General features: G+C 44.2%; 1 protein-coding gene across 10 annotated transcripts; it reads right to left on the minus strand.

Moving 5' to 3' along the window:
* Positions 1-586: 586 nt before the first annotated feature.
* On the minus strand, positions 587-20,324 carry MTNAP1 (mitochondrial nucleoid associated protein 1). 10 transcript variants are annotated; one of them, XM_055090130.1, is made up of 7 exons: positions 20,153-20,324; positions 18,916-19,123; positions 18,166-18,244; positions 16,605-18,087; positions 11,542-11,649; positions 10,862-10,969; positions 587-7,841 (listed from the first exon to the last, which is right to left on the minus strand). In XM_055090130.1, the coding sequence occupies exons 4-7, from the start codon at positions 18,058-18,060 to the stop codon at positions 7,777-7,779; spliced, it is 1,737 nt and encodes a 578-aa protein (XP_054946105.1). In that variant the 5' UTR covers positions 18,061-18,087; positions 18,166-18,244; positions 18,916-19,123; positions 20,153-20,324; the 3' UTR covers positions 587-7,776. The 10 variants fall into 10 exon arrangements, 7 of the variants coding, with proteins under 7 accessions (XP_054946105.1, XP_023986114.1, XP_028354817.1 ...); XR_003682899.2 differs by lacking the exons at positions 18,166-18,244; positions 18,916-19,123 and having other exon boundaries at positions 587-975; positions 7,584-7,841; positions 20,153-20,323; XR_003682897.2 differs by lacking the exons at positions 18,166-18,244; positions 18,916-19,123 and having other exon boundaries at positions 587-1,645; positions 7,584-7,841; positions 20,153-20,323.
* Between the last annotated feature and the right edge of the window lie 161 nt (positions 20,325-20,485).

Genomic DNA, 20,485 nt, shown 5'->3' on the forward strand with positions numbered 1-20,485 from the left:
AGGTAAAGAAGACTGCACGGCACTGGGCTGACAAAAGTGAGCACCCAGGTGGTAGCTGGATTTTGGCATGGATTGTGGTGGGGCCTCTCTTGCTTAGTTCAAGTTCAGGATGTGAACGTAATATGAGGCCACAAGAGGTGTTAGAAAAGCTGTTATTATTTCACTCCTATTACGTGTGACACTTCGCTGGAATTAACAGATGCAAAACTTTTAATCTGACCAAATCTCTGCAAAGTAGGTGTAATTATCCCCATTTTACAGTCCGGACCAAGGAGGCTCCAATTAAGTTAGATAACTTACCCGAGGACACACCTACTACCCATTTCACAGGTAAGTGTCTGGGAGAGGCAAATAACCAGAATAGAGGAATATCTTTTGAAAATATTTTTGTTATGAAGAGTGGTAACAGTACTATGTAGGATGAACATGGCAGGGGCGGGGGGAGCAGGTATTGAGAGTAACTGGATAATCTGTAAATCGGGGAAAAAAAGGACCAAAAGAAATAGTAGCAGCAGATAGGGCTTCCCATAAAGTATAAAACACTCTACTGATAATACAAAATGATTTATTCTTAATAGCTGAATATTTTAATACAGATAGAAAAAAGGCAGTATTTCAGGTATTATCACTCAGGATTAATCTCAAGTAGGTAGCAGAGACACCCCACCTTACACAGACCATGTGCATTACAGCAGGGTGTCCAGACGTGCCTGTGAATGTTTCCAGCCTCCAGTAACCGAACCTTTCCGGTAAATCTTCGAGGATGGAGAGAAGCCTGGGTATCACCGTTAACTCTTCTGCAGGGTGGATGGGAATTCTCAGGCTGCATTTCTACACACACTGCTGGAAGCCGTGTTTGGGAAGGCACGCGGCTGCCCTGGAAGCAGAATCTAAGCACTGCTGCTTACCCAGGGAAGCTCCCACCAATGCCAGGGAAGATGTGGAGCACAATTTTAAGAGACAAAATGTAGAAGGCTGTTTAAAACAGAACAACATGTTAGGAGCATTCCAGACTTTTCTCCTGGCTTTGTGGAGACACGAGCTCCTGTCTCCTGGCTGAAGCACACTGGCTTTGCATGGAGCAGAGCCTCACTCATGGACAACTCCAGCTTTGAAAAGAACCTCTAGTCTTCCTCAGGAAGCCTGGAATCTGCCAGATCACATAAATGGGTGGGCCTGGCTGTGCAAACTTATGTCGTAGTATAAACAACAAATGCATCCTCGTAAGGCAAGTTCACAATATTGCAAACGGAAGCCAAGAGGCATATCCCTGGATCATGCTGCGTTTGTTTAGATCTGAATCTAAGAAAAGAATCAATCAGTTATCAGCTGACCTTAACTCTCTTAAACTATTTTGAACATTACTAAGAAATCATTAAAAGACTCGATAAAAGGTCTTCAAGGATTTCCCTACCTCAGATGGCAGCAATGCGTAGATAGGGGAACCTCTCCCTGTTACTTTGTGGACGTAATCACATAATTCCAGAATCTGGACAAACCTCAGGCGGCTTTTTCAAAGTCCCCCACATCATTTTAAGAATCAACTCTCAGCTCATCTGCACAGGCACATTCCTGGGGTCAAGGTGGAGCTGGTCTGGGGCTGTCGACTGCTGTATCTCTCTCAACGTACAGCTGCAAAGCATCTCTGCCAAACACCAGATGAGGACACCAAGGCACAGAGAGGTTAAGTCACTTGCTCAAGGTCACAAAGACCGTTTACACTGACATTCGCACTGGAAGCCCAGAAAAAAAATAATTGAGTACATTCCACAACAGAAACTGAAGAGTAACTATTCCTTAGGTGATGTTAAATACGCTGGTACCTACAACTGAAAATGCTATTTTGGCTTGGAACAGAAACAGACTGGGAGATATCAGCGATCAAGGCCCTGCTAAACTTGGTCACTTTATTCTGATGGCTTACCAGCAGGAGAAAGCCATTCAGACTGGAGACAAGATGGCAGAGTAGAAAGGACCTTGAGCTCACCTCCTCTCACGAGCACACCAAAATCACAAATAACTGCTGAACAAACTGATTAAAAAAAGACTGGAACCTACCAAAAAGGATATCCTACATCCAAAGACAAAGAAGGAAGCACAACGAGATGGTAGGAGGGGGTGCAACTGCGACACAATCAATTCCCACACCACCTGGGTGGGTGACCCAGAGACTGGAGAGTAATTTTATCACAGACTTCCTCCTAGAAGAGTGAGAGTTTGGAGCCCCACATCAGGCTCCCCAGCCTGGGGGTCTGGCGTCAGGAGGAGGAGCCTCCAGAGCATTTGGCTTCGAAAGCCAGCGGGGTTTGACTGCAGGAGCCCCACAGGAGTGAGGAAAACAGAGATTCCACTCTTGGAGGGTGCAGAGCACCAGGACCCAGGACGAAAGCAGTGACTTCGTAGAAGCCTGGGCCAGACCTACCTGGGCAGCCCTCTTGCTTGGGTAATTACCACCAACACCTGGGCCCACCCAACAGCCTACAGGTGCCAGTGCTGGGAGGCCTCAGGCCAAGCAACCAACCAACACGGAGGGAACACAGCCCCACCCATCAGCAGACAGGCTGCCTAAAATCTCCCTGAGACCACAGACACCTCTCAACGTGTTACAGCCCTGCCCCACCCAGAGGGCAGACAGACACAGGCCCCTCCCACCAGGAAGCCTGCACAAGCCTCTAGACCAGCCTCACCCACTGGGGACAGACACCAGAAGCAAGAAAACTACAATCTTGTAGCCTGTGAACCGAGGCAAAGAACTTGGGAAAAGAATGCATGCGGAGTGAGGAGCTACAAGAAGTTTTAAGAAAGAGTTAGAAAATAGAAAGAACCACCAAACAGAGTTGAAGACTACAATAACTGAAATGAAAAATACACTAGAAGGAATCAATAGCAGAATAAATGAGGCAGAAGAACGAATAAGTGAACTGGAAGACAGAATAGTGGAGATCACTGCTGTGTAACAGAATAAAGAATGAAAAGAAATGAGGACAGTTGAAGAGACCTCTGGGACAACATCAAATGCACCAACATTCACATTATAGGGGTCCCAGAAGAAGAAAGAAAGTGTCTGAGAAAAGATTTGAAGAGATAATAGCAGAAAACTTCCCTAACATGGGAAAGGAAACAGTCACCCAAGCCCAGGAAGTGCAGAGAGCCCCATACAGGAGTAACCAAAGGAGGAACATGCCGAGACACACAGTAAGAAAAATGACAAAAATTAAAGATTAAGAGAAAATATTAAAAGCAACAAGGAAATTCCCATAAGGTCATCAGCTGATTTTTCAGCAGAAACTCTGCAGGCCAAAAGGGAGTGGCACAATATAAAGTGACGAAAGGGAAAAACCTAAAACCAAGATTACTCTACCCAGCAAGGCTCTCATTCAGATTTGACAGAGAAAGCAATAGCTTAAGAACTGGTACCACCAAACCAACTTTACAACAAATGCTAAAGAAACTTCTCTAGGCGGGAAACAAACACATGGAGGCTAAACAATATGCTTCTAAACAACCAATGGATCACCAAGGAAATCAAAAAACACCCAGAGACAAATGAAACCTAAAACACAAGGATCCAAAACTTATGGGATGCAGCAAAAGCAGTTCTAACAGGGAAGTTTATGGTGATACAGGCTTACCTCAGGAAACAAGAAAAATCTCAAAGAACCTAACCTTACACCTAAAGCAACTAAAGAACAAACAAAATACAAAATAGGTAGAAGGAAAGAAATCATAAAGGTCACGGAAGAAATAAATAGACTAATAAAACAATAAAAAAGGTCAATGAAACTAAAAGCTGGTTCTTTGAAAAGCTAAACAAAATTGCTAAACCTTTAGCCAAACTCAAAAGAAAAAAAGGGATAGGGCCCAAACCAAAAAAATTAGAAATGAAAAAGGAGAAGTCAGTTACAACCAACGTAAAAGACCACTACAAGCAACTCTATGCCAATAAAATGGACAACCTAGGGTTTCCCTGGTGGCACAGTGGTTGAGAGTCCACCTGCCGATGCAGGGGACATGGGTTCGTGCCCCGGTCCGGGAAGATCCCACATGCCGCGGAGCGGTTAGGCCCGTGAGCCATGGCTGCTGAGCCTGCGTGTCCGGAGCCTGTGCTCCGCAACGGGAGAGGCCACAGCAGTGAGAGGCCCACGTACTGCGAAAAAAAAAAAAAAAAAAAAAAGGACACCCTAGAAGAAATGGACAAATTCTTAGAAAGGTACAATCTCCCAAGACTGTACCAAGAAGAAACAAAATATGAACAGGCCAATTACAAGTACTGAAATTGAATCTGTGATTAAAAAACTCCCCCAAAATAAAAGTCCAGGACCAGATGGCTTCACAGGCCTATTCTATTGAACATTTAGAGAAGAGTTAACACCCATCCTTCTGAAACTATTCCAAAGAATTGCAGAGGAACGAACACTTCCAAACTCATTCTATGAGGCCACAATCACCCTGATACCAACACCAGACTAAGATACCACAAAAAAAGAAAATTACAGGCCAGTATCACTGATGAATACAGACGCAAAAATTCTCAACAAAGTACTAGCAAATTGAATCCAACAGTACATTAAAAGGATCATACACCATGATCAAGTGGCATTTATCCCAGGGATACAAGGATTTTTCAATATCTGCAAATCAATCAGTGTAATACAGCACATTAACAAACTGAAGAATAAAATCCATGTGATCATCCCAATAGATGCAGAAATAGCTTTTGATAAAATGCAACATCCATTTACAATAAAAACTCTCCAGAAAATGGGCACAGAGGGAACCTACTTCAAGATACTAAAGGCCATATATGACAAACCCACAGCTAACAGCACACTCAATGGCGAAAAGCTGAAAGCATTTCCTCTAAGATCAGCAACAAGGCAAGGATATCCACTCTTGCCACTTTCTTTCAAAAATAGTTTTGAAAGTACTAGCCACTGCAATCAGAATAGAAAAAGAAATAAAAGGAATCCAATTTGGAAAAGAAGTAAAACTGTCACTGTTTGCAGATGACATGATACTATACACAGAAAATCCTAAAGACTCTAACAAAAAACTGCTAGAGCTCATGAATGAATTTGGTAAACTTGCAGGATACAAAATTAATACACAGAAATCTGCATTTCTAAACACTAATGATGAGAGATCAGAAAGAGAAATAAAGAGAACAATCACATTTACCATCATATCAAAAATAATATTGGGTTGGCCAGAAAGTTCGGTAAGATGTTACGGAAAAACCCAAACGAACTTTTTGGCCAACCTAATAAAATACCTAGGGATAAACCTACCTAGGAAAGGAAAAAATCTGTACTCTGAAAACTAAAAGACACTGATGAAAGAAATCAAAGGTGACACAAACTGATGGAAATATATACCATGTTCTTATATTGGAAGAATCAATATTGTCAAAATGACTATACTACCCAAGGCAATCTACAGATTCAATGCAATCCCTGTCAAATTACCAGTGACATTTTTTGCAGAGCTAGAACAGAAAATTTTAAAATGTATATGGAAACACAAAAGACCCCAAATAGCCAAAGCACCGAAGAGTGAAAGCAATTTTGAGAAAGAAAAACAGAGCTAGAGGAATCAGCTTCCCTGACTTCAGACTATACTATAAAGCTAGAGTCATCAAAACAGTATGGTACTGGCACAAAAGCAGAAAGATCAATGGAATATGACAGAAAGCCCAGAAATAAACCCACGCACCCATGGTCAATTAATCTATGACAAAGGAGGCAAGAATATACAATGGAGAAAATCTCTTCAGTAAGTGGTGCTGGGAAAACTGGACAGCTACATATAAAAGAATGAAATTAGAACATTCTCTTAACACCACACACAAAAATAAACTCAAAATAGATTAAAAACCTAAGTGTAAAACTGGATACTATAAAACTCCTAGAGGAAAACATAGGCAGAACACTCTTTGACATAAATTGCAGCAGTGTCTTTTTGGATCTGTCTTATAGAATAATGAAAATATAAACAAATGGGACCTAATTAAACTTAAAAGTTTTTGCACAGCAAAGGAAACCATAAACAAAAAGACAACCTACAGAATGGGAGAAAATATTTGCAAATGATGCAACCAACAAGGGATTAATCTCCAAAATAGCTCAATATCCAAAAAATAAACAACCCAATCAAAAAATGGGCAGAAGATCTAATGGGACATTTCTCCAAAGAAGACATACAGATGGTCAAAGGCACATGAAAAATGCTCAACATGGCTAATTATTAGAGAAATGCAAATCGAAACTACAATGAGGTATCACCTCACACTGGTCAGAATGGCCATCATCAAAGTCTACAAATAATAAATGCTAGAGGGAATTCCGTGGAGGTCCAGTGGTTAGCACTCCATGCTTCCACTGCAGGGGGCCCAGGTTAGATCCCTGGTTGGGAAACTAAGATCCCACATGCCATGGGGCAGCTAAGCCCACGTGCTCTAGAGCCCATGCGTCACAACTAGAGAGAAGCCCACACACTGCAACGAAAGATCCCCATGCCGCAACTAAGACCTCAACTAAGACCTGATGCAGCCAAAAACAAACAAACAAACAAAAAAAGGATCAGTACTGATAAAGTAATTGTGAATCTATTAAGGTGTTGATTAAAAAATAAATAAAAAGAATGTTTTTAAAAATAAATAAATGCTAGAGAGGGTGTGGAGAAAAGGGAACCCTCTTGCACTGTTGGTGGGAATGTAAATTGGTACAGCCACTATGGAGAACAGTATGGAGGTTCCTTAAAAAACTAAAAATAGAGCTACCATATGATCCTACAATCCCACTGCTGGGCATATATCTGGAGAAAACCATGATTCGAAAAGATAAATGTACCCCAATGTTCACAGAAGCACTATTTACAATAGTCAGCACATGGAAGCAACCTAAATGTCCACTGACAGAGGAATGGATAAAGAAGATATGGTACATATATACAATGGAATATTACTCAGCCATTAAAAAGAACGAAATAATGCCATTTGCAGCAACGTGGATGGACTTAGGAGATGATCATACTAAGTAAGCCAGACAAAGACGAATATATGATATCGCTTATATGGGGAATCTACAAAAAATAAATGATACAAATGAACTTATATATGAAACAGAAAAAGACCCACAGACGTAGAAAACAAATTTATGGTTACCAAAGGGGAAAAGGGCGGGGGGGGGGCAGGGATAAAGTAGGAGGTTGGGATTCACAGATACACACCACTCTATATAAAATCGATAATCAACAAGGACCTACTGTGTAGCACAGGGAACTCTACTCAAAATTTTGTAATAAACTATAAGAGAAAGGAATCTGTAAAAGAATACGTATACATAAAAGGATAGAAATATGTATGTATAACTGCATCACCATGCTGCACACCGGGAACTAACACAACACACCGGGCAACAAGCAGCAGATATCCCTCCAGGACTGATGGGCCATTAAGTAGTTCGTTTTTCTCATTAAGGAACTTATTTTCAGAGATGTAAAGTATTTATTGTGATCTAACGGAGTAAAACCCTTTCATGATGTTTTAGCATTCTGATTACGACAAGTGGCGCTAGGTTACTTACAGTAGGGACAAAAATGATCCGGATGACAACTCTCGGGGGCTGTGGGCTCACTCTTGCCGCCGCCACTGCACTCACATGCTGTGGGGAGCTGAGGGGCAATGCTCAGGCGCTTAGGTACTGAATCCAGAAAGGCTTCTCCTCCTGAAACGCGTTTCCTAACCAAACGCTTCAAAGCGGAGATCCCCAGTCCTCTTCATCCCTCCGACACAGGAGCCCGTGAGGCGTCCTGTCCATCTGGGGCAGGGCTTGGCACGCTTTCTGTAAAGGGCCGGAGAGTAACCATTTTCAGCTTTGCAGGGTCTATGGTCTCTGTTGCGACAACTCAACTCTGCCACTGCACCGTGGAAGCAGCCACAGCCATCACCTAACCAAAGACGCAGGGCTGTGTCCCACGGAGACTTTACAAAAATAGGCCACATGCTGGCTTGTGTCTGTGGGCTGTCGTGGTCTGCTGACCCCTGGGCTCGAGGGGATTGGGGAAGACGACACAGCTGAGAGGTCATTCTCACCTACCTTTGTACCCTGAGCATTTCTGATCTAGAGTAAGGCAAAGGGGCAGGTGCAGGGAGACCCCTCCCTGACCGTGTCTCTTACAGGGCATTTACAAAGAAAGGCCACAAAGCCTTTCCCAAAGGCAAGATACTGTTTTTGGAGTTCTGAAAATTCTGTCATATTAAACTAAAATAACTACCTCTAGTATACTCTTCCTCAACCGTGAATTTTTCCTTATGGAGAATTCTAGCACACCTTTCCCTTAACCATGAGAATTTGATGCAGAATTAAATTACTCCCACTGGGGATAATTAGAGAGGGGGGGGACAGGGGACTGAAGAACAGAAAAGGGAGATACAGCAGAAGATAAGCCAGCATCGAGTTCTGGGAAGAGAGAAGGAAGAGGTGTGCAAATACATGAATGCTGGCCTTAGAACAGCACACCTGCTTTTTCATAGTTTTGAAGAAGCTGGGACTGAACACATGTATTTTGGCCTGAGGATATCACAAGCAAAGGGAAGATACAGACAGACCCATTGGTTGATTGACAGGGGCATATCGCTATCTGATATGTAATCAACCTCTGATGTTGGAAAAGAGGTTGAAAACCGTTATCCATCTGTGAGATCTACATTACATTTCCTTGAAGCCTTTATAAGGATCCAAGTTATTCTCTAGGGACCAAGGCAGAAAATTAGAAAAACATGGAATATTCTGATGAGGAAAGAGACATAAAAACCCCACCAGCCAAAAACAACCCTAACAAAGTGGGAGGAATATTTGAGTATTACGCTGAAATTCTTGGGAAGGGATAGGGGTGGAGTTCTGAAAAGCTTCCAAGAAGAGACGATAGGCAGAAACCATCTGCTCACTATTATACTCACTTAAGATGTGGAAAAGGTGATTTAGCCTTCTGTTTAGTGTGCTGCTTTAACTGGATTAAAAAATAACCTGCCAAGGATTTTTCAGAGGCTCACCTGCAACTCTGAACCCACCCTCTGCTTTTATGTTTCTGACACCGGCCAAGATCTGGTCAAGGACCCAAAAGAGCCTAACCATTCCCAAGGGGAAGGGTCTGATGTGTGCTGATTTCCTGCCACTTCAGATACTATTCTGTACCAGTGTACATGTAGCCGAGTATCTAGTAGAGATGAATAGTAAAATGCCAAGATATAGAGAATAATTTTAGAGAGAAAGATTTAAAATTGAGATATGAGCTATTAGGAGATAGCTATTAAAAAATTTTAATGACAAACTCTGCCATCTTCTTGTCTCCTTGAATAACATCAGCCTTTATGATTAAACAAACTGAAGTTTTTCTCAGTAACTTTGTCACTTTTGAGAACAAGCCAAAAGAAATATCCAGACAGAAGCAGATCTGTCCACATTATAAAACTGGCTTCCTACAGAATTGTTAGATTCCAATAATTTTATTCTTTTCACGCTCTCCCCTGCCCCCAGTACAAGTTTCCATTGTTAAATTCGCACTGCAGCCATCTCCACCGTCCCTGCCTTGGAGTGCCAAAGCTTTCTTACGTGGTGTCCAGGTCAATGCTATTTACACCAGCGCTACAGCTCTTAGGATAAACAGAGATAAACATAAGGATCTAAGAGGCCATTCTGTTGACTGTTTCTACGTCTTGACTCTACAGATCATTCTGTTGTATTTTTGTTTTATAAATTTAGAAGTAAAGTCTTAAGCACAACGAGAAGTTTCTGTCTCACTTTCTTCAGTCTCAAGTTAGAGATATGAAAAATAACCTCAAGCATCACCTAAATGGTCTCCTTCAGGCAGGTAAAACTTTCAGGGAAGGCTTTTTCCCTGTGAAAGAAATGACTTGGGATTTTAGGCATCTCCATTTAGGCGGGGATGATCAGAAAGGAATTCCTCTTTCTCACCGATGGCCATGCATATTAGACAAGGGCCAGCAGCTATTCCCTGCTAGTCAGGATGCAAGAGTTTGGTGCAGACACATTCCCGCTGCTTGACCTGCGCCCTATGTACTGGTACTGAATTAGCAACAAATCCAGTTAGAGTCAAATCTGATATTTTAGAAGCTTGTGAATTCTACTGGCCTCCAGTGTTAATGATTATCTTACACTTTTACACTGAAAATTTTCATCTGAAAGGGTTTGGGGTTTTTTTGTTTTTAAATTGTGGAAGAATACTGGGCTTTTTCTGTTTTTTTTTTCTTTACTTTAAAAAATGAGCAAAACTGATCTGGAACTAAAAGAGCAATGAAATCTAGGCATTTTCCTTCTGGTAAGATTTGGAGCAAGCTGAAACGCGTCACTAGAAAGGTGTTGTGCTTTTAATGTTAAAAGTGGAGTAAATAGAACAGCTCTAAGCCTTAAGACACACTGATGAGTGACAGCTGTATTTTGCTTCTCCTCCTCTCTTTTAGGGTATAATGCTATTTGGTTTCAATCCTAAAAGGAAGCTCTTACATAGGAATTAAAACGTCACCTTGGAGAAGAGCCCTGATCTTCTAACAGGCAAATAGCTTTAAGGAGAAAACACAAAGCTCACCAGATCTCCAGTGACAATCTTAAATGGAGCATAACAGCAGTTATGTAAATTCTAGTCAAATCTTATAAAGGCCACTATAACCAAAACCCCCAATAAAAAAAACCTCCAAAGAAAACCTCTCAGGCAACAGCTCATTCTCTAGGGCATGTCAGATAATGCAAAACTGAAAAACAAAAAAGCAGTTCGGAAAATCCCTTGGAGGTGCCTATAATGGGATGTGACCTGTAATTTAGGCTAAAAATAGAGAAAGGCTTACTCAGATGCTTGAAGCTCCAGCTACAACAAAGGACGAAGTACCCTGTGAAGAGCACCATGATGCCACCAACTCCTCTGCTCTTCACGGTGGTACGACACCTGATCCAGCCTGTTAAAGAGAAGCAGGTCTCACTGTTAGAGAGAAAGGCCCCTAGGGGCCCTATCTGTGAGGGACTCAAGTTACCCGGTTAGCTTAGGCAAAGGAATTGCAAAGAATTTACATACCACTATATTGCGCGCGCACGTGACGAAAAGGCTAAAACCAAAAGACCTCAATTTTAATAAATTTAAATTAGTCACTCTTATTTTGGGGAGTTTGGTTAAAATCTTTCGTGGAGAGGAGATGAATACAGCTGGTTAACTTGAGGGTGAGCCTTCCTGGCTTGGGGACAATCAACGTGGGGAAGGCAGAGACGGGCAGGTGGCAGAGAGAGGCAGGGGTAAGTACTGAAAAAATGAAAGCTGCTCAATAAATGGCAGTTGCTATTATTAGCTTTGGTGCTTTTAATTACATCAAACTCCTGGATGAAAACAGCCAAGCAGGAGAGTAGTAAGACAAGCAGTAAGGTTGTCCTCTTCTCTTTCTCGAGCCTGCTGTAACAGCCATGGCTAAAGGAAGAGAAAGTTCTCCAAATGCTTGGAACCAGCAACAGAGCCCAGCAGTCGTGATTCCAGACTCACCTGTTTGGACAGCTCCCAAGAGCCTCCTTAGAGAGAAGCTGGAGGTTGTGAGCCTGGCCGGGGCTTCCAAACTTCTTACCGCCGTCGAACTTCTTTCCAACAAAGGAACTAGGGTTCCAAACAGTCACTGTGATAATTCATTTAAATCCATCCTCTTCCCCAACACTCACTGCCCAAGGTTCCCAGGGCGAGGCTGCAGGAAAGGTATATTCTAAATAGGTGGATTAATGTCTGCCTTGGGCTGCGGCTAACTGGTAACCACTGAAGGTCAAAGCCGTCTATTCCACATCAAGAAAAGGTTCTTCAACAGACTAAGGGACCCTGGGGATCAGGACCTAGATCCATTTCCGATCCGATGAATATAATGCCCAGATGATCCAGGGGTACATACTTAATGAATCATTTATACTTCCTCTCATCTGCTAAACATCTTATTAGCAAAAAGCATGACTTTCTACTGTCACGTTAATTACTGCTACTTGTCACTACAACAGTCGACAAGCCAGCTCTATCAGCCCAGCCCGGCACTACTGCTGACCAGCACACTTCTTATTTATGTTCAATACATGAGTAACTATAAAGTAGAACAGAAAGGAGGGTTTCGGCTATGTATGTACATTTTCCCTGCCCCTGTTATTTTCCATGTTTGGTGACAGGCAGGGAATCTCTACTATTGCTGGTTCTCTGGTCTTGGTTTGGTTCCTTAGGATAAAGGGTAAATTAAGCAAATATTTACAACGGGTTTAGCAGGTGTGGTAAAAGTTGCTGTGGATGTAAAAACACTACCCAAGGGCTTCCCTGGTGGTGCAGTGGTTAAGAATCCTCCTGCCAATACAGGGGACATGGGTTCGAGCCCTGGTCCAGGAGGATCCCACATGCCACGGAGCAACTAAGCCCGTGTGCCACAACTACTGAGCCTGCGCTCTAGAGCCTGCGAGCCACAACTAGTAAGCCCGCGTGCCTAGAGCCCGTGTTCCACAACAAGAGAAGCCATCGCAATGAGAAGCCTGCATGCAGCAACGAAGACCCAACACAGCCAATAAATAAATAAATAAATAAATTTAAAAAAACAAAACAAAAAAAACCCACCTCACACGGATACCCTACGGATGGAAATCCTCGTTGCAGGTTAGAGAACAGCCTTTATTTAGCTGTTTCTTGGCCTTTAAAAACCCATGACCTATAAAGTTTTCTCACTTGACCTTCTGGTAACCCCGTCAGCCACATTTTGCTTTTTGTAATTACACAAAGTTTTTTTTCTTCCAAACCACCTTCTCCCCTGCCACAATTTGAGAACAGCCCACTGCTGGGTCTGAGGCACCTGCGCCAGGGCCATCACCTCCAGGAGCGGTTCTCAAACTTGGCTGACCTTCGGTGACACCGAGGAAACGTCTGAAAATACAATTCTGAGGCCTCGCTTCAGAATCAATCTCTGGGGACGATGCCTAGCAATCTTTACTCTTAAAAAAAAAAAAATGGCCACGTGAAACTGTTAACTGTCCAGATTTGGGAACCGAGGACCTAGATCTCTTACACTTTCAGCCCCAAAGCCAAGGCACCTGAATTCTGTAAAGGCCCAGCCAGCCCTCCCAGCTGAATGCTCTCAAGGCGACTGGGACCCTGAGAGGTTTCTTTGAACGACGTCCTCTATTGTTGAGAACTCCCAGACCCTGGTACTTGTTGAGTCTCCTGAGATTTAAATCTTGAACTTCTAAAATCTACCTTCTCTCAGGCCAGGAAAAGCACTCCTCCTGGTCGTTAGGCCCACGAGAATCTCTCTCCCTGAAGCTCAGAAGATTGCTCCTAGCACTGCCGAATCCCATGAGCCTGACCCCCCGACTCCTGATTTACTGCAGCCCAACTTGGCGGCATCCTCAGAACCATCAGTCTGCCTCGGGATTTCCTAGCCTAGGTCCTCAAAACATACCCATTTTTCATCAACCATGAGAGCTTCCGGTCCTACCTTGTTTCATCACAATGAAGGCCCTAGGTGCCTTTGCAGCTGGTAGAATCACCTCACCTAAGTCTACTCAGGTACCTGATGTATGAGGACTAGCTGTATTTCCCCGTGCAGCAAAGAAAACTGACGACATCCTGGAGCCCAACGGTCCAGTGCAAGAAACACTGCCCGGAAAACCTTGGCAAAGACCATCAGATAACGTTAGAAACTGGATACTGGGCAAGTTACTCATCCTCTCTGAAACTCAGTTTCCTCATCTGTAAAAGGGGATAATACCCATCTCCCAGAACCGGTATAAGATTCCTTAAGATAACTTAGGTAAACATGCAGGTATCACACCTGATATATAGTTAACTCAGTAACTCTTAGCTCACTGCTCCTGCCTTTAAGCATCAAAGGGATGAGTTGGTTTCCTGAGATAGAAGAGGAGTGGCCCATCAAAGCTTTTGCCTGAGTAAGGGCACATATAGCCCAAGCTCTTCTGCAATGATTGCATGGGAGGTCAGTCTGACCCTGCAGTCACTGGGGACAGTCATTGCCAGGTGAAGGTGCAAAGCTGAGGAGCCACACTACTTTTTTATCCTTGTAGATTTGACGGCCTTGAAGTCCCTGGCCAACTGAGGAATCAGGTCTTGACCTTAACTGAGATCCTAGGGTCTCTTCTAGTGTCTCCTGTTCATTTGGTAGCAGCATCACAGTCTGACCGTTAATGGTGGAGCCAACTTCCAACGGTTTTTCGGTTTACAACAGAACTAGAGGCACAGTGATGGCTACACATTCCCCGATACAGGAACCCAAACTAATCACACATTACAGACTGTGACCAATAAAAGAGAACAAAATCGTTTCTAGCCACTATTCTGGAAGAACTTACTATTAAAGGAAAACTTGTATTTTTCCCCCATATTCAATTTCACAAGCCTAGTGATTTGGTGACACGGGTTACTGTTATCTCTTACCTTATTATTACTGTAATCTTGGGACCTATTAAAGGAAGTGTTACTAATAACCTACATCAACCGTGATATTGACCACTAACTGCCCTAAAGTAAGCCTGAGGCTGAGTTTAAAGACCATGGATGTACAAGCCAGATGGACCTGGATTTGACTCCCGACTGCCGCTTACTGGTGAACGTGGGCAAGTCACTGAGCCCTCTGAGGCTCAGACTCCTCGCCCACAACAGAGGGCAATCTTTGGCAGTGACAGCCCCTCATAACTGTCACGAGGATTAAAGGAGATAATTACATCAGGCATCTCGCACAACGACCAGAAACCGCCACCACCTGATAAACATTATTAGTTCCCTCCCCTTTCCCACTGAAATGAACTCACCTTCGCACTACAGAGGGTAGGACAGAATACAAAGAAGCCCTTCTACTTGCTAGAGATTTGCTACGGGCCGTGTGTGTTTATGCCACTGAAAACCACAGAGAAGCTCGGAGATATAAACAACACCTGTGCGTCTAGCTGTGGCGCATTTTCTACAACATGGCTGAGTGAAAGCTTTAAACTAGGCCTCAGGAGACGGGGTTCTACTTGCACCTCTACCACTTACTGGCATCACCACCTTGGACAAATCACTTATCCCCTGTGCCTGTTTCATCACCTGCAAAACAGAGAGAAAAGCACTCTGTCCACCTCTCAGAGTGGTGAGGCCAAAATCAGAAGATAGGTGAAGCACCCTGAAAACCACAAAGCAACGCAAATGTGAGTCTATTAATTCTATGTTAAGATGGAGTAGGGACCTGATACTACAACTCTGTAAAGTCAGTGAAGATGTTAGACCTGTTTGTAGAAAACCCGGTTAACCACTAAGGCAGCTGAAGGAAACGTAGCTTTAAGCTAGCAACCCTCTTAATACGCGTCCATTTTGAAACCTTTAGAAAGGGATAATTAAAATACAAAAGAAAACGCTTTCCACAACAGCCAAACTAGGGCTTAGTGAATATGTGATCATTCACAAAACATAGTCGAGGGGAAAAATGTATCCTTTAGGAAGGGATAATACAAGCTTTTCTGCTGCAAGCCTATTCTGAGTGGCTTTGGGTCTCCTGTCAAAATAACCTGAAAGCACCAAAGAACTCTAGGCAAGAAAGAGATGGCTGCTACTGTGACCACGTCTAACCACGCCCCTAGAAAACCCAAACAAAAAGAAGTAATCCAAAGCTTCTGGGGAGGAAAATGGAGACACTCTATGTTTTGTAATTAGAGAAGCAGTTCAATAACTAAAGGTGAGACTCAGCAGAAAAAAGCGAGGGCACTGAGGGGGCCGTAGGGACACTCTTGGCTCCTACCCGGCCCTCCGTCCTGCCCACTGCTGAACCCATTCTAGGCACCAACGAGGAGCACCCAGGGAGCTTCGGAAGAGACAGACTCACAATCCAATCGGTTTTGATGTCCGGCCTCTTTCCCCCCATCCTTCTTACCTAATCTCTCGTGTCTTGAGGCTCCATCTTTGCTTCCACTCCTGGGTCCTATTCTCTGTGGCCTGACTTTCCCAGGGCATGGATTTCTGCTCCCTTTTGGCCACACCCTCTGCTCCCAATCTTCACCGGCTCATCCCTGAGGCCCCACTTCCACCTGCCTTGACTGCCATCCCAGGCTGCCCCCCAAGCCAAGAACCCCATCTGCTCTTCCCTTCTGTGCTACTCTAAACTGCTAGATGCTGCATCTCACCACACGTCTGGGACCTATTTTCTGCCCAACCTGGTCCTGACTGAGATCTGAGCCCGGCGCTTGTTCTGTTTAGGCAGACCCTGAAGTCTTCATGTTTTTCCTGAGTCTCTTCAGCCTGAATACCCACCCAATTTCTAGAAGAGGCCATGCCTCTTCCAAATGTAGAAGGTCAACTGTTATCAGCATCACCGGCCAGCCTGTCATAGTCCAACCTTCACCTCTTGGTGGAGGGGAAGGGAGAGTGATAAACCACTGTTATTACTGACCCCGGGAGCAAGAAGTCACGTTCTGAGAACACTTACAAGTCCAGCGCACTAGAATGCCTAGGTACGAGAAAAGTCAAGTGAGTGAATGTGGGCGTTCTGGACCCCATTGATTCAAAAGGCACAGAGCTGTTTGGATGAGCTTGAACGGGAGCGTGTTTACCTTGTGAGCAGCTTTCCCCCTGGGTACTGATGAGCGCAGGCTTCTGGGCCAATGTGCCCCAATGCTGAGGCTTCCCCGGCAACACCCCGAGCCCAAGATAACCCGGATAGAGCTCTGGAAACCACTCCAGCCCCAGGGAGCTGGACAGGGTCTTTCTGTCGCTGGCACCGATATGGCCTGTGAAGGGGCTTTTAGAACCGTGATGATGGGTTGAATGTGCAGAATGCTGGCCCCTGAGGTGCGATGCTGGCGGCCGACAGCCCGACTTGGGTGTCAGAGAAGCTTGTTCCTCACTCTTTGTCAATGCCTTCATAGCAGGGACTTGATTACGGCTGAAGGCTTCTGCCTTCTCTTCTTGGAGAAATTTCATAGCCAGAGAGGCAAGACTTTGATTACGTGACTGTGAAACAGAGAGAAGCTCACTGCAATCTGTCCCCATTGGCGTGAGCAACTCTAAATCGGGGCCTTCACCTCGATATTTCATCTCCATGACTGAATCATTGCTCTTGGCAGCCCATTCCTGCATTTCTGTTGCGAATGCACTTTTCTCTGCATTTCCTTGGCTCCCACATGCCTCTGCTCCAAGGTCAAGTCCTTTTCCCTGGTTCTCCTTGACCTGGATTTTACCTAACGGGCTAACTTTAAAAGCTGCAATTTGTGATTCTGTGTTCTTTTCCCAAGTCCCAGAGTCTCTAGCAGAGACTCCCAAGAGGTGATCCCCGGCCTTGGAGTCTCTCTCACTGCTTGATGATGTGCTTACCCTTTTAACCCCGTAATTGAGATTCGTGGGAGAACTGTGATCATCGCCCAGAGGCATATCTAGTAATTTTATGAGAAGGTTCTGTCTTGGGGCATCCACTCTGTCCAATCTTAAATCAGCAGAAGTGGCTTGTACATCATTAGGGAAGGCCAAAGAATATTTCCTATCTTGATTTGCCAGAGAAGGTTCCATTGGGCCAAGAGCTAAAGAAGCTTCAGTTTCTGAAGGGTTATTTCTACCTTCCTCTGACTTAGACAAATCTTCGGCAAGCTCTTTTTTAGGAGTGGTGTTTTCTGATGCAGAAAACTGAGCTGTAGTTTCTCCCTGGGAAGTAATCTTCAGTTCAGTATTTTTTAGCATTTTGAGGGAGGGTTGAATTTGATTCTTGAAGTCTTTATCAGCCTTTGTATTACTTGTTTTTTCCAAACCAACAGCTAGTCGTGGAGAGGACTTAACTGTCTGTTGTTCTGATCTGTCCCCTTTCAGTTCAGGATTTCTTTTCTTACTATCTGTCCCTAACCCTTTCTCTTTTGCTTTAACTGAGTCTCTGATTGGCCCTTTGATTTTTTTAGCACGTGGGAGTGTAGCCGGCTTGGACTGACAAACAGCAGGCAAAGCTGGTCCTATCATCTTACAGTATGGCAAATGGGATTTTAATCGTTTAAATGGCTTCTTACAGTAAGGACACACTTCCATTCTGGGTGGAATAGCACTCTCCTATTCCTGAAAAAGAGAAATGTGAGGTTACGGGGAGCACACAATACATAGAGTAAATACTAATACTTTATTTAGGTGTTGTACCTTTTAAATTCACTTGAAAGAAGCTAGGTTGAAGGACATTTTAAAAAATTTCTTTTGACCCATTCTTTTTCTTCCATAGCTAGAAAACAGACATAGTTGGATTTTAAGATCAATATTCCTGGCTCATTTCTGCTTGGTATTTCAAACTTCTTAAAGTGTCTTAGGAATCAGGCATTACAAAAGACAACCAAAGAGGTTTTTCAACATCCTTAACTAGGAGATGAGCCTGACCAAAAAACTTAAGTCTAGTGAATTAATGCTTAGTGGAAGGAAAAGATGTCCAGAATGCCAATCAGATAAAATGCCAATGCCAATAAAATGTTTGCTATTTAACATTGTAGCAAGTCAACTGGATAGCACATGAGTATAAAGAACTGTTATAAACCCTTAAACACATCATTCAAGGGAAGAACGGTGAAGAATAAAAAACTCAGGCTGGGATTCCAAGGTGTCTTAGACTAGTATTTCCACAGTGATATACAGAAAATCCACTGGGGCAAGAAGAAAATATTAGAGCTTCTATTGTCTAAGCATGAAAAACGAAATGCTGGCATTTAACGCATTAGTAATAAGCATATATACATACATATATATAGAAGCATAGCGAATGCACAAATAATACATAAGTGGAGGTGACATGGTCCCCCATTTTTTACTTGCAGTATGTAGTACAATGGATTAATGGCGAATCTGTTTAGTTTGACACTTTTGTGAAATTTATGCCACATAAAAACATTAAAAAAAACTTACACCATGTACCACTGGTGCCTCTATTATTCTCTCCCGTGAGGAAAAGGAAGTATTTCATTCCAAAGCTCAGTTAATTCTGTTTACATTTCTTATTCTATCAAGTTCCAGAGGGCAGGGAACAGGTGGACCCTGTGCACAGCTGTATTCTCAGAACCGAGCACTGGGCCTGGCCCTGGCCAATCCATCAGAGGAACCGACCCACCTTACCCTACATGAAGTCAGGCAAAAACACACAAACAAAAAAATCCACAAAAACCAAAGCAAAACTGTCTTCTGCCAATAGACTTTACAGCAACTCTTATTTTGGAGGTACCCCTTTGACAATATAATAAAAGTTAGGGACTGTTTATTCACAAAAATACACACAACGGAAGCCAGTCCAAGGGCCTTAGGCTAACGACTTTAGAAGAGACCTGTTAGAGGCATGTGCTTCCACACCGTGCCACCCTCACACTTAATCCTACTAAGATCTTTCCTGCACCCTTTAACAGTAACGTCTCACCATGGATGCCTTAATGCTACCGAGTTCAAGCTCATCCTGCTCACCACAGGACAGGCCAATAAACCGACAGATGAGTTCTTGGGGCGAGGACTAGGGAATTTGTTTGGAAAGCTGCGGCAGACTGAGATGGGGGACTCGCATCCCAAAGAACCATCTTGCTTGAGTTAGAATTCAGGCATCCTTTACACTAAAAGAGAAGGGAGTAAAGCCAAACATTTCCTAGTTCCCATCAGCCTGCGGAGGGGGTGTAGGTAAGTCATTCGACAGCACATACAATGAATAAATGTGGCAAAGTGCTGAGGCAAATTCAAATAACCGAGTCACCTGTAGGGCAGTGCTACCTCGGTGTTCCAGAAAGCAGACTTGACGACCCTCCTGGGCACAGGGCGGGCCTCAAAGTTAGGCTAATCTTCGCCCGCCGCTCCTGCGCTCTCCAGCGGACTCCCCCGCCCCCAGCAGTACTATCTGGCGTACCCCCCCTGCCCGTAACGTTTTCAGGAAAGCAGTCCTGCTGTTTCCTGGTTGGGGCCTCCCCGCAGCCCCGCAGCCCCGCAGCCCCGCAGCCCCCCAGCCCCAGGCGCCGGAGCCGCTGGGACGCCTAAAGGGGCGGAATCTTCGGCTTCAGGAAGCCCTCCCCCCACTCTCCTCTTGTCGCCACATTCGTCCCCAGACCTACAGCGGAGGCCCCAGGAAACATCCCCGCCCATGGAAACTCGCTCCACGGCAGCGCCTCACCTCGCAAAACAGATAAGACCACGAAGCCCCGCGACAGGCACCACCCAGCACAGCCCACGCGCCGCTTCCCAACTCTCAGTCCTGGGACCCGGGGCAGGCCGTCCGCACCACTGCCTGATGCTTCTCAGCTATTTAAAAAAAAACCTGTGACTTCACAGGGATTTAACTCAAATACTTGTATCACATTATTCTGATATAGTTTAATTTAATTTAAACCTGGCTTGACTCTTAAGCTATCCCCGCTCGGCTGCGAACAGGCGAAAGCTCGGGCGACCTCTAACAAGGTCCTCTCTCCCAGAAGCTCCTGGTCGCTCCGAGCCCGCCTCTTCCTGT

This window comes from Physeter macrocephalus, chromosome 14 (genome assembly GCF_002837175.3).
Source record: "Physeter macrocephalus isolate SW-GA chromosome 14, ASM283717v5, whole genome shotgun sequence".
Taxonomy (NCBI): Eukaryota; Metazoa; Chordata; class Mammalia; order Artiodactyla; family Physeteridae; genus Physeter; species Physeter macrocephalus.